The sequence below is a fragment of the Musa acuminata genome, chromosome BXJ3-7 (genome assembly GCF_036884655.1).
Source record: "Musa acuminata AAA Group cultivar baxijiao chromosome BXJ3-7, Cavendish_Baxijiao_AAA, whole genome shotgun sequence".
Lineage (NCBI taxonomy): Eukaryota > Viridiplantae > Streptophyta > Magnoliopsida > Zingiberales > Musaceae > Musa > Musa acuminata.
In genome coordinates, this window is record NC_088355.1 from 37,956,513 (window position 1) to 37,968,907 (window position 12,395).

Below are 12,395 nucleotides of genomic sequence, written 5' to 3' on the forward strand. Positions count from 1 at the left end.
GCTTTAACACCTCTGTGTTCTCTGAGTAATTTCTCTTAATCGATAGAAAGATAAATTACAACTTTCATGCATCGCCTCTGTTATCATGTTATAGGGCTTGTGTCAATTCTATTCTCCTTTGTGTCCTTGGTAGCAACATTCGTTTACTCGATCTTGTCCTCTGATTTCTTGGGCTCTCTTAAACGAATATGAGCTCTAGAATAGTCCAACTCTCCAACCACTTCGATCATATATTTGTATGACCACGTCCCCTTCATGGGGCTACTTGCATTTGAAATTCTCTTTCGGTGGTATACAACCCTCGTATGCTTTCATCCATTGCAAAATTCAAAGATAAGATTTATCTTTGTGGTATCATGTCATTCATTCCTTGAATCCATAGTCCTTATTGTCATTATGTTGCTTACTAAAGTGATGCTCTCAATAGCTCTAGATCATACCTTTGTATGATCAAATCCCTCATGAGACTTGTCCTGTGTGTTTTGCATTGCCTCAAACTATTTCACCATAATTTGTTATAATATATTGTCTTCTGGTGATATCTCTATTGCATTCTGATCCTTATGGGATAAACTCTACGATTGCTCTATATGTGGCCTTTACTGGCACATCGTAAGGCCTCCACCACCTCCGATTGTGTTCGCTCCTTTGACAATCGACTTTTATCCACCTACTCTCGTGTCACACTCGGACGAAGCGTAGCTTTAGGATAGTTTGTCAACTAGCAGCTCTTGAAGTCCACTAACTTACTAAAATTGATACGCCATTATCTATATCTTGGGTTCTTGCCCCCAACATAATCTTCGTTATACACTGTTTCCTTCGTGGCAACTCAAATAGTAACACTGTGACATATGACATGTTCTTCAAAAGTACATGCCTTCATATCCTCTTGCCTTGTGCCGAGGCTTTCCGACCTCAACTTTATCTCTGCAAGTTGAGTCATCTTAGTTCCACCATCAAATGCTTTGCCGAAATAAGGTATATGTGCCTAGAAGCTCTCTTCGACTTTGGCACAATGCAAGATAAGTCCGCTCCATTAGATTGAGAGACTCAGGAAATAACATGATCTCGCTCTTGTCTTTGTAAAAATTAGTATCATTGACCCCAATCCAAATAAAGCTTTGTGTCTCTATTTAATATTTCAGTTTTGTTGTAAAAATTAGTATCATTGACCTCAATCCAAATAAAGCTTTGTGTCTCTATTTAATATTTCAGTTTTGTATGCCGACTCACTTCGTATGGTTTGGACATTTTAACTTGGCAACTAGTAGATTTATATGTGGACATGTTTCATTATGTCAACTGGTAAAGTTATTGATTCTGGAGGATTGGTTGTATGAAAAACATTTGCATGAAAATGGGATGATTGATTCTTTGGTTTGTTACATATGAGAAAATTCATATGGTTGCCCTATTATAAATATAAACATCATCCATGAGTTGCAAGTATTCCATGATCATTAAAAATGTGTCCACAAACAAACACTGACCTTTCTGCAAGTATTTGAGGAACACAGGCTACACCATGGTCATCACCATTTATGTGTGTTGAACTTGATGTTGACATGAGCAGCATTGTTCTAAGTATTCATATGTCTTGAACAAAATCTCACACAAGGCTGCTGGCAAACAAGCTGCAGCACAAAATAATGTTAAATCCTGTCATTACACTGCATGCTTCTCTAAATTTCTGCTGCAAGAGTTGTGTGGTTCTGCCACTCGGTAAGCATAAATCCTCACCAATCAGGCCTTTGTTGTGTCATCTCCTAACCCACAAAACCTTTCCACCCAGCAATTAGTGTCAACATGAACAAAGTTATGCAGTTGTCATTCTCTATCACTATATCTTAAGTTTTTCGGTTCTTCTGCTTGTAGTTGTGGCCAGCACGATAAGAACGATAATCATGAGCAACGCAATGGCTAAGAAGAGCCTCCATGGTAAACATCTGTAGAAGCTGCCAGAAGCAGCCTTCTGCGGTTCCTGCAGCATCAGCAATAAGATCTATTGTCAGCCCAACTTTGCAACGTCGATATTATTACAAGTTGTACTCAGGCTTCTTTATCTTTTTCTGCACATAGAATGTTGCTGATAAGTTAAGATGCATCAAATCAAGCCGTATGAAGTATGAACTACCAGCAGAAACAAGCACAAGTTTCAGAAAACTATCAGCTAATAAAGATATAAGCCTCTCAAGGAAATTGAAATCTCGCTCTAATTGAAACAAGAGAATGGCTCTCAATGAATAAACTACAAGAAATAATACAACGACCTAAATATTTAATTGCAATGGGTAAGATATGCACTTCTTCAAGAATTGGAATTACAAGCTAACAGAAAAATCAACAAATGCATAGAGCATAATGAATATTAACAAGCAATCATGAGCTAAATATTTCTGAATAATAGATAAGATACTTCAAGTACTACTCAATGATGAATTCATAAATAATATAAAAAGAAATTAACTTGGAGGATATCACAAGCATCCCATGCCTGAACCAAGAAGCAACCAGAACAATTAGTGCTCTCTTTGGAGTCTCAGCCCTAAATGTATATTGGTAGATACATGATCCCTGTATTCCTTTGACTTTGCATAACAGTAAATCATCTGTTTACTATATTTAATTTTGCTTCCTCATCAATTTTATGATGCATGAGTTCATAGTTGCTTAAGGACCCTTTTTACCAGAGTTACTTGATCTCTCAGAGATATTTGTTCTAATACAGGTAATCCAAAGCCATAATTGTGGTGATTAACTATTTCTAAGTTGTAATTGTTTTAAAGGATTCAATGATGCTCCATTAAAGTATGTTTACATTTGAAGTATTAATCAGTGATCTTATTGTATATTAAACCTTCAGTTGTATTCAATAAAAATAGATGCATGCCATGTTCCCTCATCCATTAGTCTGATGTGAGTTGAGGATTTATATTTGACCCTCAAAACAATGATTCAGGGTTGAGGATTTGCATTGAGTCCCATGTGAAATTATTTTGGCTGAAGGCCTGCATCATCTTGAAAGAGATACCATTGGGTTTTCATACAGATCACAGAAATATCAAAACATTTTCACACCGCCAAACTTTCCACTTAAAATTTGCATCTTCAAGGTGTAAACCAGAATTCAATTAATTTGCACTGAAATATAGGAGGATATACATGAAATTTCCACCTTTCTCTATCTTGAACACTCTATTTTCTATGTTCTCGCTAAAATATATTTAAAATCTATTTTCTCACTACAACAAGGTAGCTGGAAATGGAATCTCAAAGGACTAACATATTTTTTTAAGCCTCACTGTATAATAAATAAAACCCACTGTTTAAGACTAACCACTTCAGCCATCAGGTCTCCATCTGGTTGAACAAAAATGTCTTCAGCATTTTGCATGAGATGTTTTTGCTGCAGCATGAATATATTTTGAGCATGTTTGTAAAGTTCCACATCAAGATTGTTCAGATATTGGATTTGCTGCAGAACCGTCATAGGAACAGAAACGCGTGCCTGAAAATCCAATTTACTTGCTGATCAGCACATGGATATCTGAAGCACCTTATCCCATTTTAGTCATGGCGTGAATAATACACCTAATCAAGAAACTAGCACATGAAAACTTTAGGAAATGCTTGTTTGTTGCATAACAACCCGACAGGATAATAAAATAAAGAGCATAAAATAACCCAATTTTGACTCCAACATAAGTACTCAGAGTGATTAAATATTCTAATAATAGGTGATGATCAAAGTAAAACAACACTCTATAAAGAAATAGAGAAGTGATTCTATGTATGGATGTCGGACACAAATATGGTTCTTAGAGTCTTACATGGCTAATATTCTAGTTTTGGTTTTGGAGATAAAAAGGTTCAAATTCAAGACAGCCACAGAGATACAGTTGCAAATTAAAAAATGATATACATTAAAATATTTTGAAAATTAGTCATCATGACAATATATATACAAAAACATATTCAACTATTTTAGAGTATGTTCAATTTGTCTCTTTTGTATTCTCTTTTACTTCTATTTGTTTCTCTTGTTTTCTTCTCTCTCTTCTCTTTCTTCTCATCAAAGAATGACTGAAATGTTGGAAACAAATCTTTTTTCATAAGGACTATGGGATAAGAAGAACCATAGGATTCGAATCCCACGACTGACAGGATCCAATAAATGAGGAGGTTTTACTTCTTCCGGTTATCTCTCACCTTATTTCTCTCAGGCCCCTTCTCGTCCGACCTTTTCTCACTCATTTGCTCTCAAATAATGCCAACAGCAACAAGAGAAAGTGACTGGAGGTGTGCATGATGCTCCTTTTCCCTTCTTCCGCCTCTAATTTTTATTCTTTTCCATCTTCTTCCCTCCTCTTATTCTTCTTCTCCACCATGTGGAATCAACTAAGAATCATTTGGAATATTGTACATTGTGTCAACATAGGCTCAGAGGGGAATATTGCCTGGTCCAAGCACCATAGCAAAAAAGTACAAACCTGGAAATATATTAATGGGATAAATCCATGTCCACCTGCAATTAAGATCCCATTTACAGGCAGTAACAGTATACTCCAAATTCCAACTTCAACGGCCTCAACCCAACCCCACCCCTGAACCACATTTGCTTTATAGTGTATAGCATTTCCTATGCCTTTTAATAATGCTAAGAGATTTCAATAAAAGTTTTAAGTTGTTGAATAATAGAACATGCGTGAAAAAGAAATTCCTGAATGTGAAAGAGCAACGTAACTCATCATAAGATGCTATTTAGAGAAGTAAAACACCCATTATTACTACTAAAGATTCAATGGCAGAAGGTCTTTTCACCATCTTCTGAACATATAAATAGTTACTTAACTGGCACCAATAAAATCTACACATCAAACTTGAGACCTTTGCAATTGGTAGTATTATGCCAGACAACTGTGTACAAAAAGGAATATGAGACAAAATGCAAAAACAAAACATATTGTGGGTAACCAGTTTTTAGGCACTTGCAATTGCCAAGGAAATATGAATCAAAAGAACCACTATATCTATGTCCAGGCTATTTCTGTTGTTCTTGGCTCCCTAGAAAATAGCAATTACAGTAAATAACTAAAGATGACTGGTTACGAAGTATAGGAGTGTAGGAGAGAAATTTTTTAACCGAGTACCCGACTGAAAGTATTTGACAACTGATCTTCAATATCATGTCAGTTCATGGGAACTTGCACCAATATGCACAAATTAGTGAACACAATGAAACATTAAGAAAGGTGTAAGTGAACAATAATAATTCAGAACTTCTTACTATCTCCCGCAGCCTACCTGCTTTGAGAAGTTTACAGGAGCAACCCTTTTCAGAGACATAGTACGGCGAGATGCTTGAGATTTTCGTAAAGTAGAAATGCATGATTCATAGATCTCCATCAATGTTCCAACCGACATCTGACAGTAATGAAGATATTACTCGTGCAGAACAAAGAACAACAAGCCAACAAAAATCTGAAACTAATAATCTAATAAAGAAATGAAACAAAAGGTATCAAGTCCATGATTCAATAATAAAAAAGAGCAAAATTTTAATCAAATTAAACTTTATAAATGGTATTACATTTTCTCTTGTCGGTTCAAAATGTGTTGGAGAAGGAACTTCACTGTCTTTTCTAATGTTGGTGCTACCTTGTCACAAAAACAAGGCATGTAATAGCTTCATAAATAATCATTATAAGTAATAAAGTGGCTCTATGAAGAATTACCGCAAACTGGTTTGACCCCTTAGCTTTGGGATCTGGAAAAGAAGTTGGTTCTGCAAATAAGATTAAAAATGAATAAGAGTTTCCAAGTGTTTTTGCCCTTCTAAAGTCATTTATACAACAAGAATTAGCACAACAAGACAAGTGAAGAATGTGTTGCTATAACCCAGACAAATTTTTTGGTCGGAAGTTATTTGGCCAATGGTGGCTTTTTTTTCCATTATTTGAGCAAGTAATCAGCTAGGAGAGAAAAGGGCTCACAATGGACACAATATTATACCTTATGCTATATCAGGACTTGCATCTTTTGAATCTCACGTAGTTTAATTGTCCTCACATGACAGCATGTGTCAAGTGATATGAGTAGCACGATATAAAGCACGGTGCATATAAAATAAATACGAAAGCAGTGATACTTCATGATTAACAGTAAGAATCAAGTCTTCAGTATACCAGTTTTGTTGGATATTGCCTGCTTGAAATCAGAGTTCAAGGCTTCTGACTGGGAGAGAACTTGTGCTCCAACCAATTTAGCAAACATGGTGGCAGATTTCTTGTGCTCTTCAGTGAGGCCAACATATAGCATATGATTCAACCTACGCTGTAGCATTTAGAAGCTGCGACTACTAGTCAAAACAAAGAATGATGTGCATAAATCACAGTAGTATGCAATGAAATCTGGCCTCAGTTAAGTGCACCTTTGCAACTTCAAGTATAAAATGGCCAAGTTCTGGGTGTTTCTGTACACAATTACGCACATCATGTGAATCTACCGTATATGAGTTGTTCGTTAGTCCTGCTACCTGTTGTATGACTTTGTTAAAATGAAATCATATGTTGACATTACATTAAAATCTCAGGAAATGAAATTTAACAAGGACTGTTCCACATCCAGTTAATGGTACAATGTGGATATCACCTGACACATTACCTGAATGGAATCCACAGAAGCAGTTGGAACAAAATATAACATATTGAAATAATGAATGTATCACAAAGTTGACATAAGTCAAATGAGAACTGAAAGCAAAAAGAGGAATATATTTTGAGATCTAAAAAACAGCTTTAGTAACAAAAACTGCAAGTCAAAGGCTTGATCAATAGACGGACTTAAAGATCAAGAAATTAAAGTTACATCTATTAATATAATAGAAATTTTCTTTTTGTGTCAGGACTGCAGGGTGTTTAATTTTTCTTCTCTTTTGCATTTTTTTATAATTTAACAGACAAAGCATCTTCATCCAAAAATAAATTTAACAATAGTTTTTGCCTAAAAAACCTTTGGACTGTGCATCCAAACAAGTTAAAGCAGACAGAGTTCATCATTACATTACCAATATAATCTAATTAGTCTTAAAATTATCATCACCATGAAGTCCCTTCAATTCTCAGAACAGTAAGAACACAAAACCAAGTATAATCTACAAAAGGTACTTAAGTTGAAGCAATTTGATCTATATCAATTCTTGAATTCTTCCTTTTTTTGGGAAAAGCAACACCTTGATGATCCCTATATCTATATGCAACAAAATTTTTAACTAAATATAAATAAAACAAAAGAATGCCTTCTGTGAAAAAACAAAAGTGAAAATTTAGCTACATTTTTCATGAGCAGGAATACTGCCCTATTTGTGTTGCACTAGTTGTAAAGGGAAATTCTCTGAAAAAAGAGGTAAAGATGAATCGCACTTGAAAAGTTGCTCCGTTGTGAATGATCTCATGAGCCATGGGATCATTAATGAACTCATGTAGGGGCATGACAATCTCTTCCACGTCATAGGGATTGGTGATTTCTTTGATCTTTCTAGGTCTCCCAAGTTCTCTAGTATCCCTCTGTACACCATTTTGCTGAAAATGGTTAGAAAGAAATTATCAAGCATAAGCCAAGAGAAAGCTACATGAAGGCACCAACAGTTTGAGAATAAATACCCGGGCAAACAAGTCCTGGCTCATCCAAGGAACTAGATATTTCCATGGCCATATATCCAATGTACTGACACCACGAGACTTGCGGCGTATTTGTCCAGACATCTTGGTTGCTGAAGTTAAATTTGGATGACCAAGAAATCTAGCTGCGACTTCCACAGAAAACTCATATGTGCTGAACACACGATCAACTGGATCCCTAAAGATTGTTACAACTGAGGTCCTATCCTTAGGCAGTTTGGACAGCAAACTATAGTCATCATGAGTAACCATCAAACTGCAATTTGGTTTCCTAGATCATTGAGTTCAGCTATCAGTGTTAAGTATCACAAGAAAAGTAAAACAGCCATTCTAAAAGCACACGTTTTAATTTAAAATTTTTTTATGTTTCGAGAATGATTTTCCACATATTCAGGTACTTGATAAAGTTTATGAAAAAGATATCACTCATGTATGGCCAAGTTAGATTTTAAAAGCCAGTGTGCTGATTTTCACCAAACAAAATAATTCAAGTAACTTATTTACAAAGGAATTATATCATGAAAAAAAATATAAACACAGGAAATTTCCAACACTGGCTTTGCTGATGAGATTTTAACAGATTATACTATTATGAATAAATGCTAATAGTAACAATTTTTGGTTCTTGTTGCTTATCCATGCTGACCATCACAGATGTCTCACTTGCTATGTTAATATATGTTCATCTTATTCTTATTTGACTGAACCCCTTCCTGCGCCCTGACAACTTGGATCTCTTATTCTGCTGAATACTATAAGGTTCCACTTGAAACAGTGGTGAACAAGTATGGCCTTGAAGACATAATCATTTTTCATCATAATTGTTCAAAACCATATTCATAGTTATTACTGATTGGAAACCTGTACAAAGTACTCATCAGCTCTATGAAAAATTCCTCTTCAAACTGGCCTCATAATACTTCATCTCCTTCACTGGATTTGTCAGGAATAAGAAGCATGCTTTAACCCGAGTCCTTGGCTATCTTCTATGGCTCACTGATTATATGTATATCAGCCGTCACTGCAGGTTTCTCCAAATTTTTACGAGTAGACTTATTGTTCAGTCAACTTCTCCTCTCTATAGAGTCTCAAACGTAGTGGTGTCTGGCAGATTTCCTTAAAAAAGGCTCTCCAAAATTCCATAGTGCAGAATCCTTCCATCTCAATTATTTATCAATCACCTTGTCATTAAAATTTGATGGATACTCTTGAACACTCCATCGCCTGATCACAATAATCATACCACTCATACACCCAACACAGTGTCATATCTTGAACTACCAACCCTTCAAACAAATTTTATCCCTTCTGCCAACTTATAGAATTTATACCATGCATCTTTAAATCCATCAGCAAGTTAGGAACATTCACAGTTAGTTGTTCTTTAAAGATGATCCACAATGATGCTTACTGCAAATATATTTCCTTATAAGTTATACCTGCATGTTATGGCCCTCATAGTTGCATGCTTAGTTCCGCAGAAATAGATTTACTTATTTTGGCCTAGACTATTTCAAGAAGCTTGCAAGTGAAATAGTAAGGAAGCATATTAACCACTAAAGAAAAAGCATCAAGCATCAAAGAAAACAACTGTGTGACAAAGTTTAGCCTATAGTTAAATTCCAATTACCAAGGATTAAGTAGAACTACCTTGGATCAAAATTTAATTTATCATAGGAACGAGGGCATTCCTGAGCACTTGTATAAAGCTTTCTCAAAAAGCTGTCAGTATGCAAGTACATATCAGCAAAAGGGCTTGATATAAGCAAAAACATGATCCCAATCAAGAAACAAGGAAATAAGAACCCCACCAATGGAAGTATGTCCGTCCACCAGTTCTTGGAACATGCAGAAAAAACAGCAAATCCTTTAGTGTTAACTCGCCTTCTTTTGTTTTATCTTCACTTGAATATTCTGCCCAATTTCTGACAACACTTTCACAGTGGAAATAATCATCTTGTCCACAAGACACAAGTAATAAAGTTGATGCTGGCAACAAGTACAAGTTTTAATACCCATTAGTTGGTAAAGTGACCCTTCATGAAGTGATGAAGAAATCAAAATGTTGAAGATTTTTCAAATAAAAGTTTCAAGCAAAGCAATATTAAGTCTGATAGCTTGTGGATCTTACCAATTCATACTCGTACAATCTATCTTTTATAATTGACAAAGTCTGAAAAACATTCAAAACACACTCACCAAAACTAAAAGGCATAAATATTTCAGGCTATTCCATTTAGATGTTCATATATCGCATTAACAGTGAAAAAAAAAGAAAGCATAACTAATCTAGTTTTGCATGCACCATGAAGGTAAAAGGTTCCACTAGAAAAATGTTGAAATGCGAGAAAAGGTACATGACATTACACTGTAAAAGAGTCCAAAGAGATCCAAAGCAAAAACCAGAAACCTCCTTTCAAGCAGTACCAGCTTTGCTGTCCAGACTTCAGGAGATAATGCATAACAAGACAGGGAATGCAGAAAGATAGCAAAGAGGCATTAACTTGGCAGGTGATACAAATGTAGTGCTAATATCCACAATTACAGAGAGCAAATGAGTGTATCAAGGAGATAAAACAAAACAAGACAGGAAATGTAGAATATAATGAAGAGGCATGAATTGGTAGTTGATGCTACTGCAATGCTGTTATCCACAATTGGAGAAAGTGCAAGGGTGCAGCAATATAATTGAAGAGAAAACAACTCATACTGGATGTAACACAAATTACAGCAAGAAATTGATGATAGTTTATAGAGATTATTATTCAGCAAGGTACAGTAAAAGACAACCAAACAATAAAACAACATACCCAAAGAGAGGACGATAATCAACATGTGATAGTTATAAATGAATGACATCCTTATTCCCTCATGTGACAATACCTACAGAAGAATAAAAAAAACATAAAATCAAGGATTTTTTTTTAAAGATTAGAAAAAATAAAACATACCAGAAAGCAAGGATTGGGCTACCAGAAAGCAATATCATTTTGAATGATACCGCCCATACCACGAGGTACGTACCGATCCACCAACAGACCGGTACGCGGTCCACCCGCTACCGGGCGATATCATCGATTGGGCTGTTTCCGCCTCGTTACCATCTGAAATCGAGGCGACATTGTCTCGTCACCCTGTTTTGCGCGGGGAGAAAAAACTGACCTCATTACCCTGTTTTGCACGGGGAGAAGAAACCAAACTCAGTTTCTTCTCCCCACACGGGCAAAAACACGAGGCGACGTCGCCTCATCGCCCTGTTTTGCACGAGGAGTTCTCCCTATGCGGGCAAAAACACGGGGCTATGTCACCTCGTCGCCCTATTTTGTGCGGGGAGAAGAGACTTCTCTCATGCGGGCAGAAACATGAGGCAATGTCACCTCGTCACCCTGTTTTGCGTGAGGAGAAGGAAACCTCGGTTTCTTCTCCCCACGCGAGCAAAAACATGAGGCGACGTCACCTTTTTTATTTTCCTTATATATGTGTATATATATATATATATATATATATACACACACCGAGCGGTATATCAAAACGTACCGCTCGGTATACTTGTTTCATACCATACCGAGGTAAGCTCGATACTTCGGTATGATACCAAATTACAAACCTTGCCAGAAAGAACAACAAGAGATTAAGCCCCATCTAGGGAAGAATTAATATATTAAAAAAATCAAGAAAACACCACTTTGAAGCACTGTATAATGTCATCCCAAGCAGGTCATCATCTTAATGGAAGATAATATAATTTTAATTGGATCAATCCTTCTATTGCAAATTCGATTGATTATTTGCTGGTCAATTTGAATAGGTAGGTTATATCACTTGATAAGACAACGTGTTAAGTTCATAGGATGGATCAATCTGGCATATAGTTTGATTCTGCTCAGTTTCTCTTATCTAAGTAGAATAAGATCGATTTTTTTTATTATACTTGCTTGTTTTAAAGTTGAAAAGACCATGCCGTAGGATAATTTGCTGCTTGCACTCATCGACAGCTGCATAGAGGGTAGCAGTTTCCTTTTGGTGTAGCCATTGGAAACAAAGAGAGTTATATCCACACACCAAAGCGTGGAGAAAGATAAAGGAAAAAGACAGAACCTTTGCTTAGTCGTCTGCTTAGGCTTGAAGTCAAACACTCAACTTTACTGTTGTAATTCGCAGCGGCCAGCCAGGGGCCTGAAAGATCCGCAGATCCGCGTCGGGACCGGCCGGGGAAAAAAACTGGGATACCGCTATAAAGATCGGCTTTCAGCGCTGCAAAACATTGACAAAAGAAAGGGAGTAAAAGGCTTACCTTATACGATACCTAGACCGGTGCTGCGGCGGGAGACGGCGGCTAGGGCTTCGGGGAGGGACGGAAGAGCGGCAATGTGGTTGGTAGTCGCTATGGGGAAGAGGAAAACGAGGGAGGGAGGAGTGGGTTCGCCTCCGCCCCCCGAGGCATTGGCAATCGAAGACGAGGGGAAGCTACTGCGGGAGCTTCGAAGTCAGGGTCGGTGGCCGTGCTGATTACCAGACTCCGGATTGCAGAAAACCGGGACCCAACAAGGAGGCCCAGCCTGGGACCCACCACCAGAACCGGCGGGTAGAGAGGACATTCTTGTCTAGCGGACATGTCCAGTAACCAGGAAAAGAACGACGCGAGACGCATGAGCGACCATCGGAAAATACTTTTAATTATTTTTCTCCCTATAAAAGCAATTAATGTGATTA

At 36.9% G+C, this 12,395-nt stretch overlaps 1 protein-coding gene across 5 annotated transcripts; it reads right to left on the bottom strand.

Annotated features, from left to right (window-relative positions):
• Window positions 1-1,439: 1,439 nt before the first annotated feature.
• LOC135586788 (protein-tyrosine sulfotransferase-like) lies at window positions 1,440-12,301 on the bottom strand. Of its 5 annotated transcripts, none has more exons than XM_065159718.1 (13): window positions 11,977-12,301; window positions 10,493-10,565; window positions 9,494-9,671; window positions 9,333-9,404; window positions 7,665-7,953; window positions 7,425-7,568; window positions 6,434-6,538; window positions 6,189-6,336; window positions 5,743-5,788; window positions 5,594-5,666; window positions 5,308-5,427; window positions 3,341-3,511; window positions 1,440-1,984 (listed from the first exon to the last, which is right to left on the bottom strand). In XM_065159718.1, exons 2-13 carry the CDS (start codon window positions 10,539-10,541, stop codon window positions 1,844-1,846), a joined length of 1,536 nt encoding a protein of 511 aa, XP_065015790.1. In that variant the 5' UTR covers window positions 10,542-10,565; window positions 11,977-12,301; the 3' UTR covers window positions 1,440-1,843. The 5 variants fall into 5 exon arrangements, with proteins under 5 accessions (XP_065015790.1, XP_065015787.1, XP_065015788.1 ...); XM_065159715.1 differs by lacking the exon at window positions 5,594-5,666 and adding an exon at window positions 11,781-11,914 and having other exon boundaries at window positions 5,739-5,788; window positions 7,425-7,583; window positions 11,977-12,299; XM_065159716.1 differs by lacking the exon at window positions 5,594-5,666 and having other exon boundaries at window positions 5,739-5,788; window positions 11,977-12,300.
• Between the last annotated feature and the right edge of the window lie 94 nt (window positions 12,302-12,395).

Bases quoted from the DNA above. Each gene is read 5' to 3' on its own strand.
- LOC135586788 (XM_065159718.1), bottom strand. From the start codon at position 10,541: ATGTCATTCATTTATAACTATCACATGTTGATTATCGTCCTCTCTTTG. The intron at 7,954-9,332 runs GTAGTTCTACTT...TCAATGATCTAG, and splicing joins AAATTAAATTTTGATCCAAG to GAAACCAAATTGCAGTTTGA. The intron at 3,512-5,307 runs GTAGGCTGCGGG...TTGGATTTTCAG, and splicing joins CTGTAAACTTCTCAAAGCAG to GCACGCGTTTCTGTTCCTAT.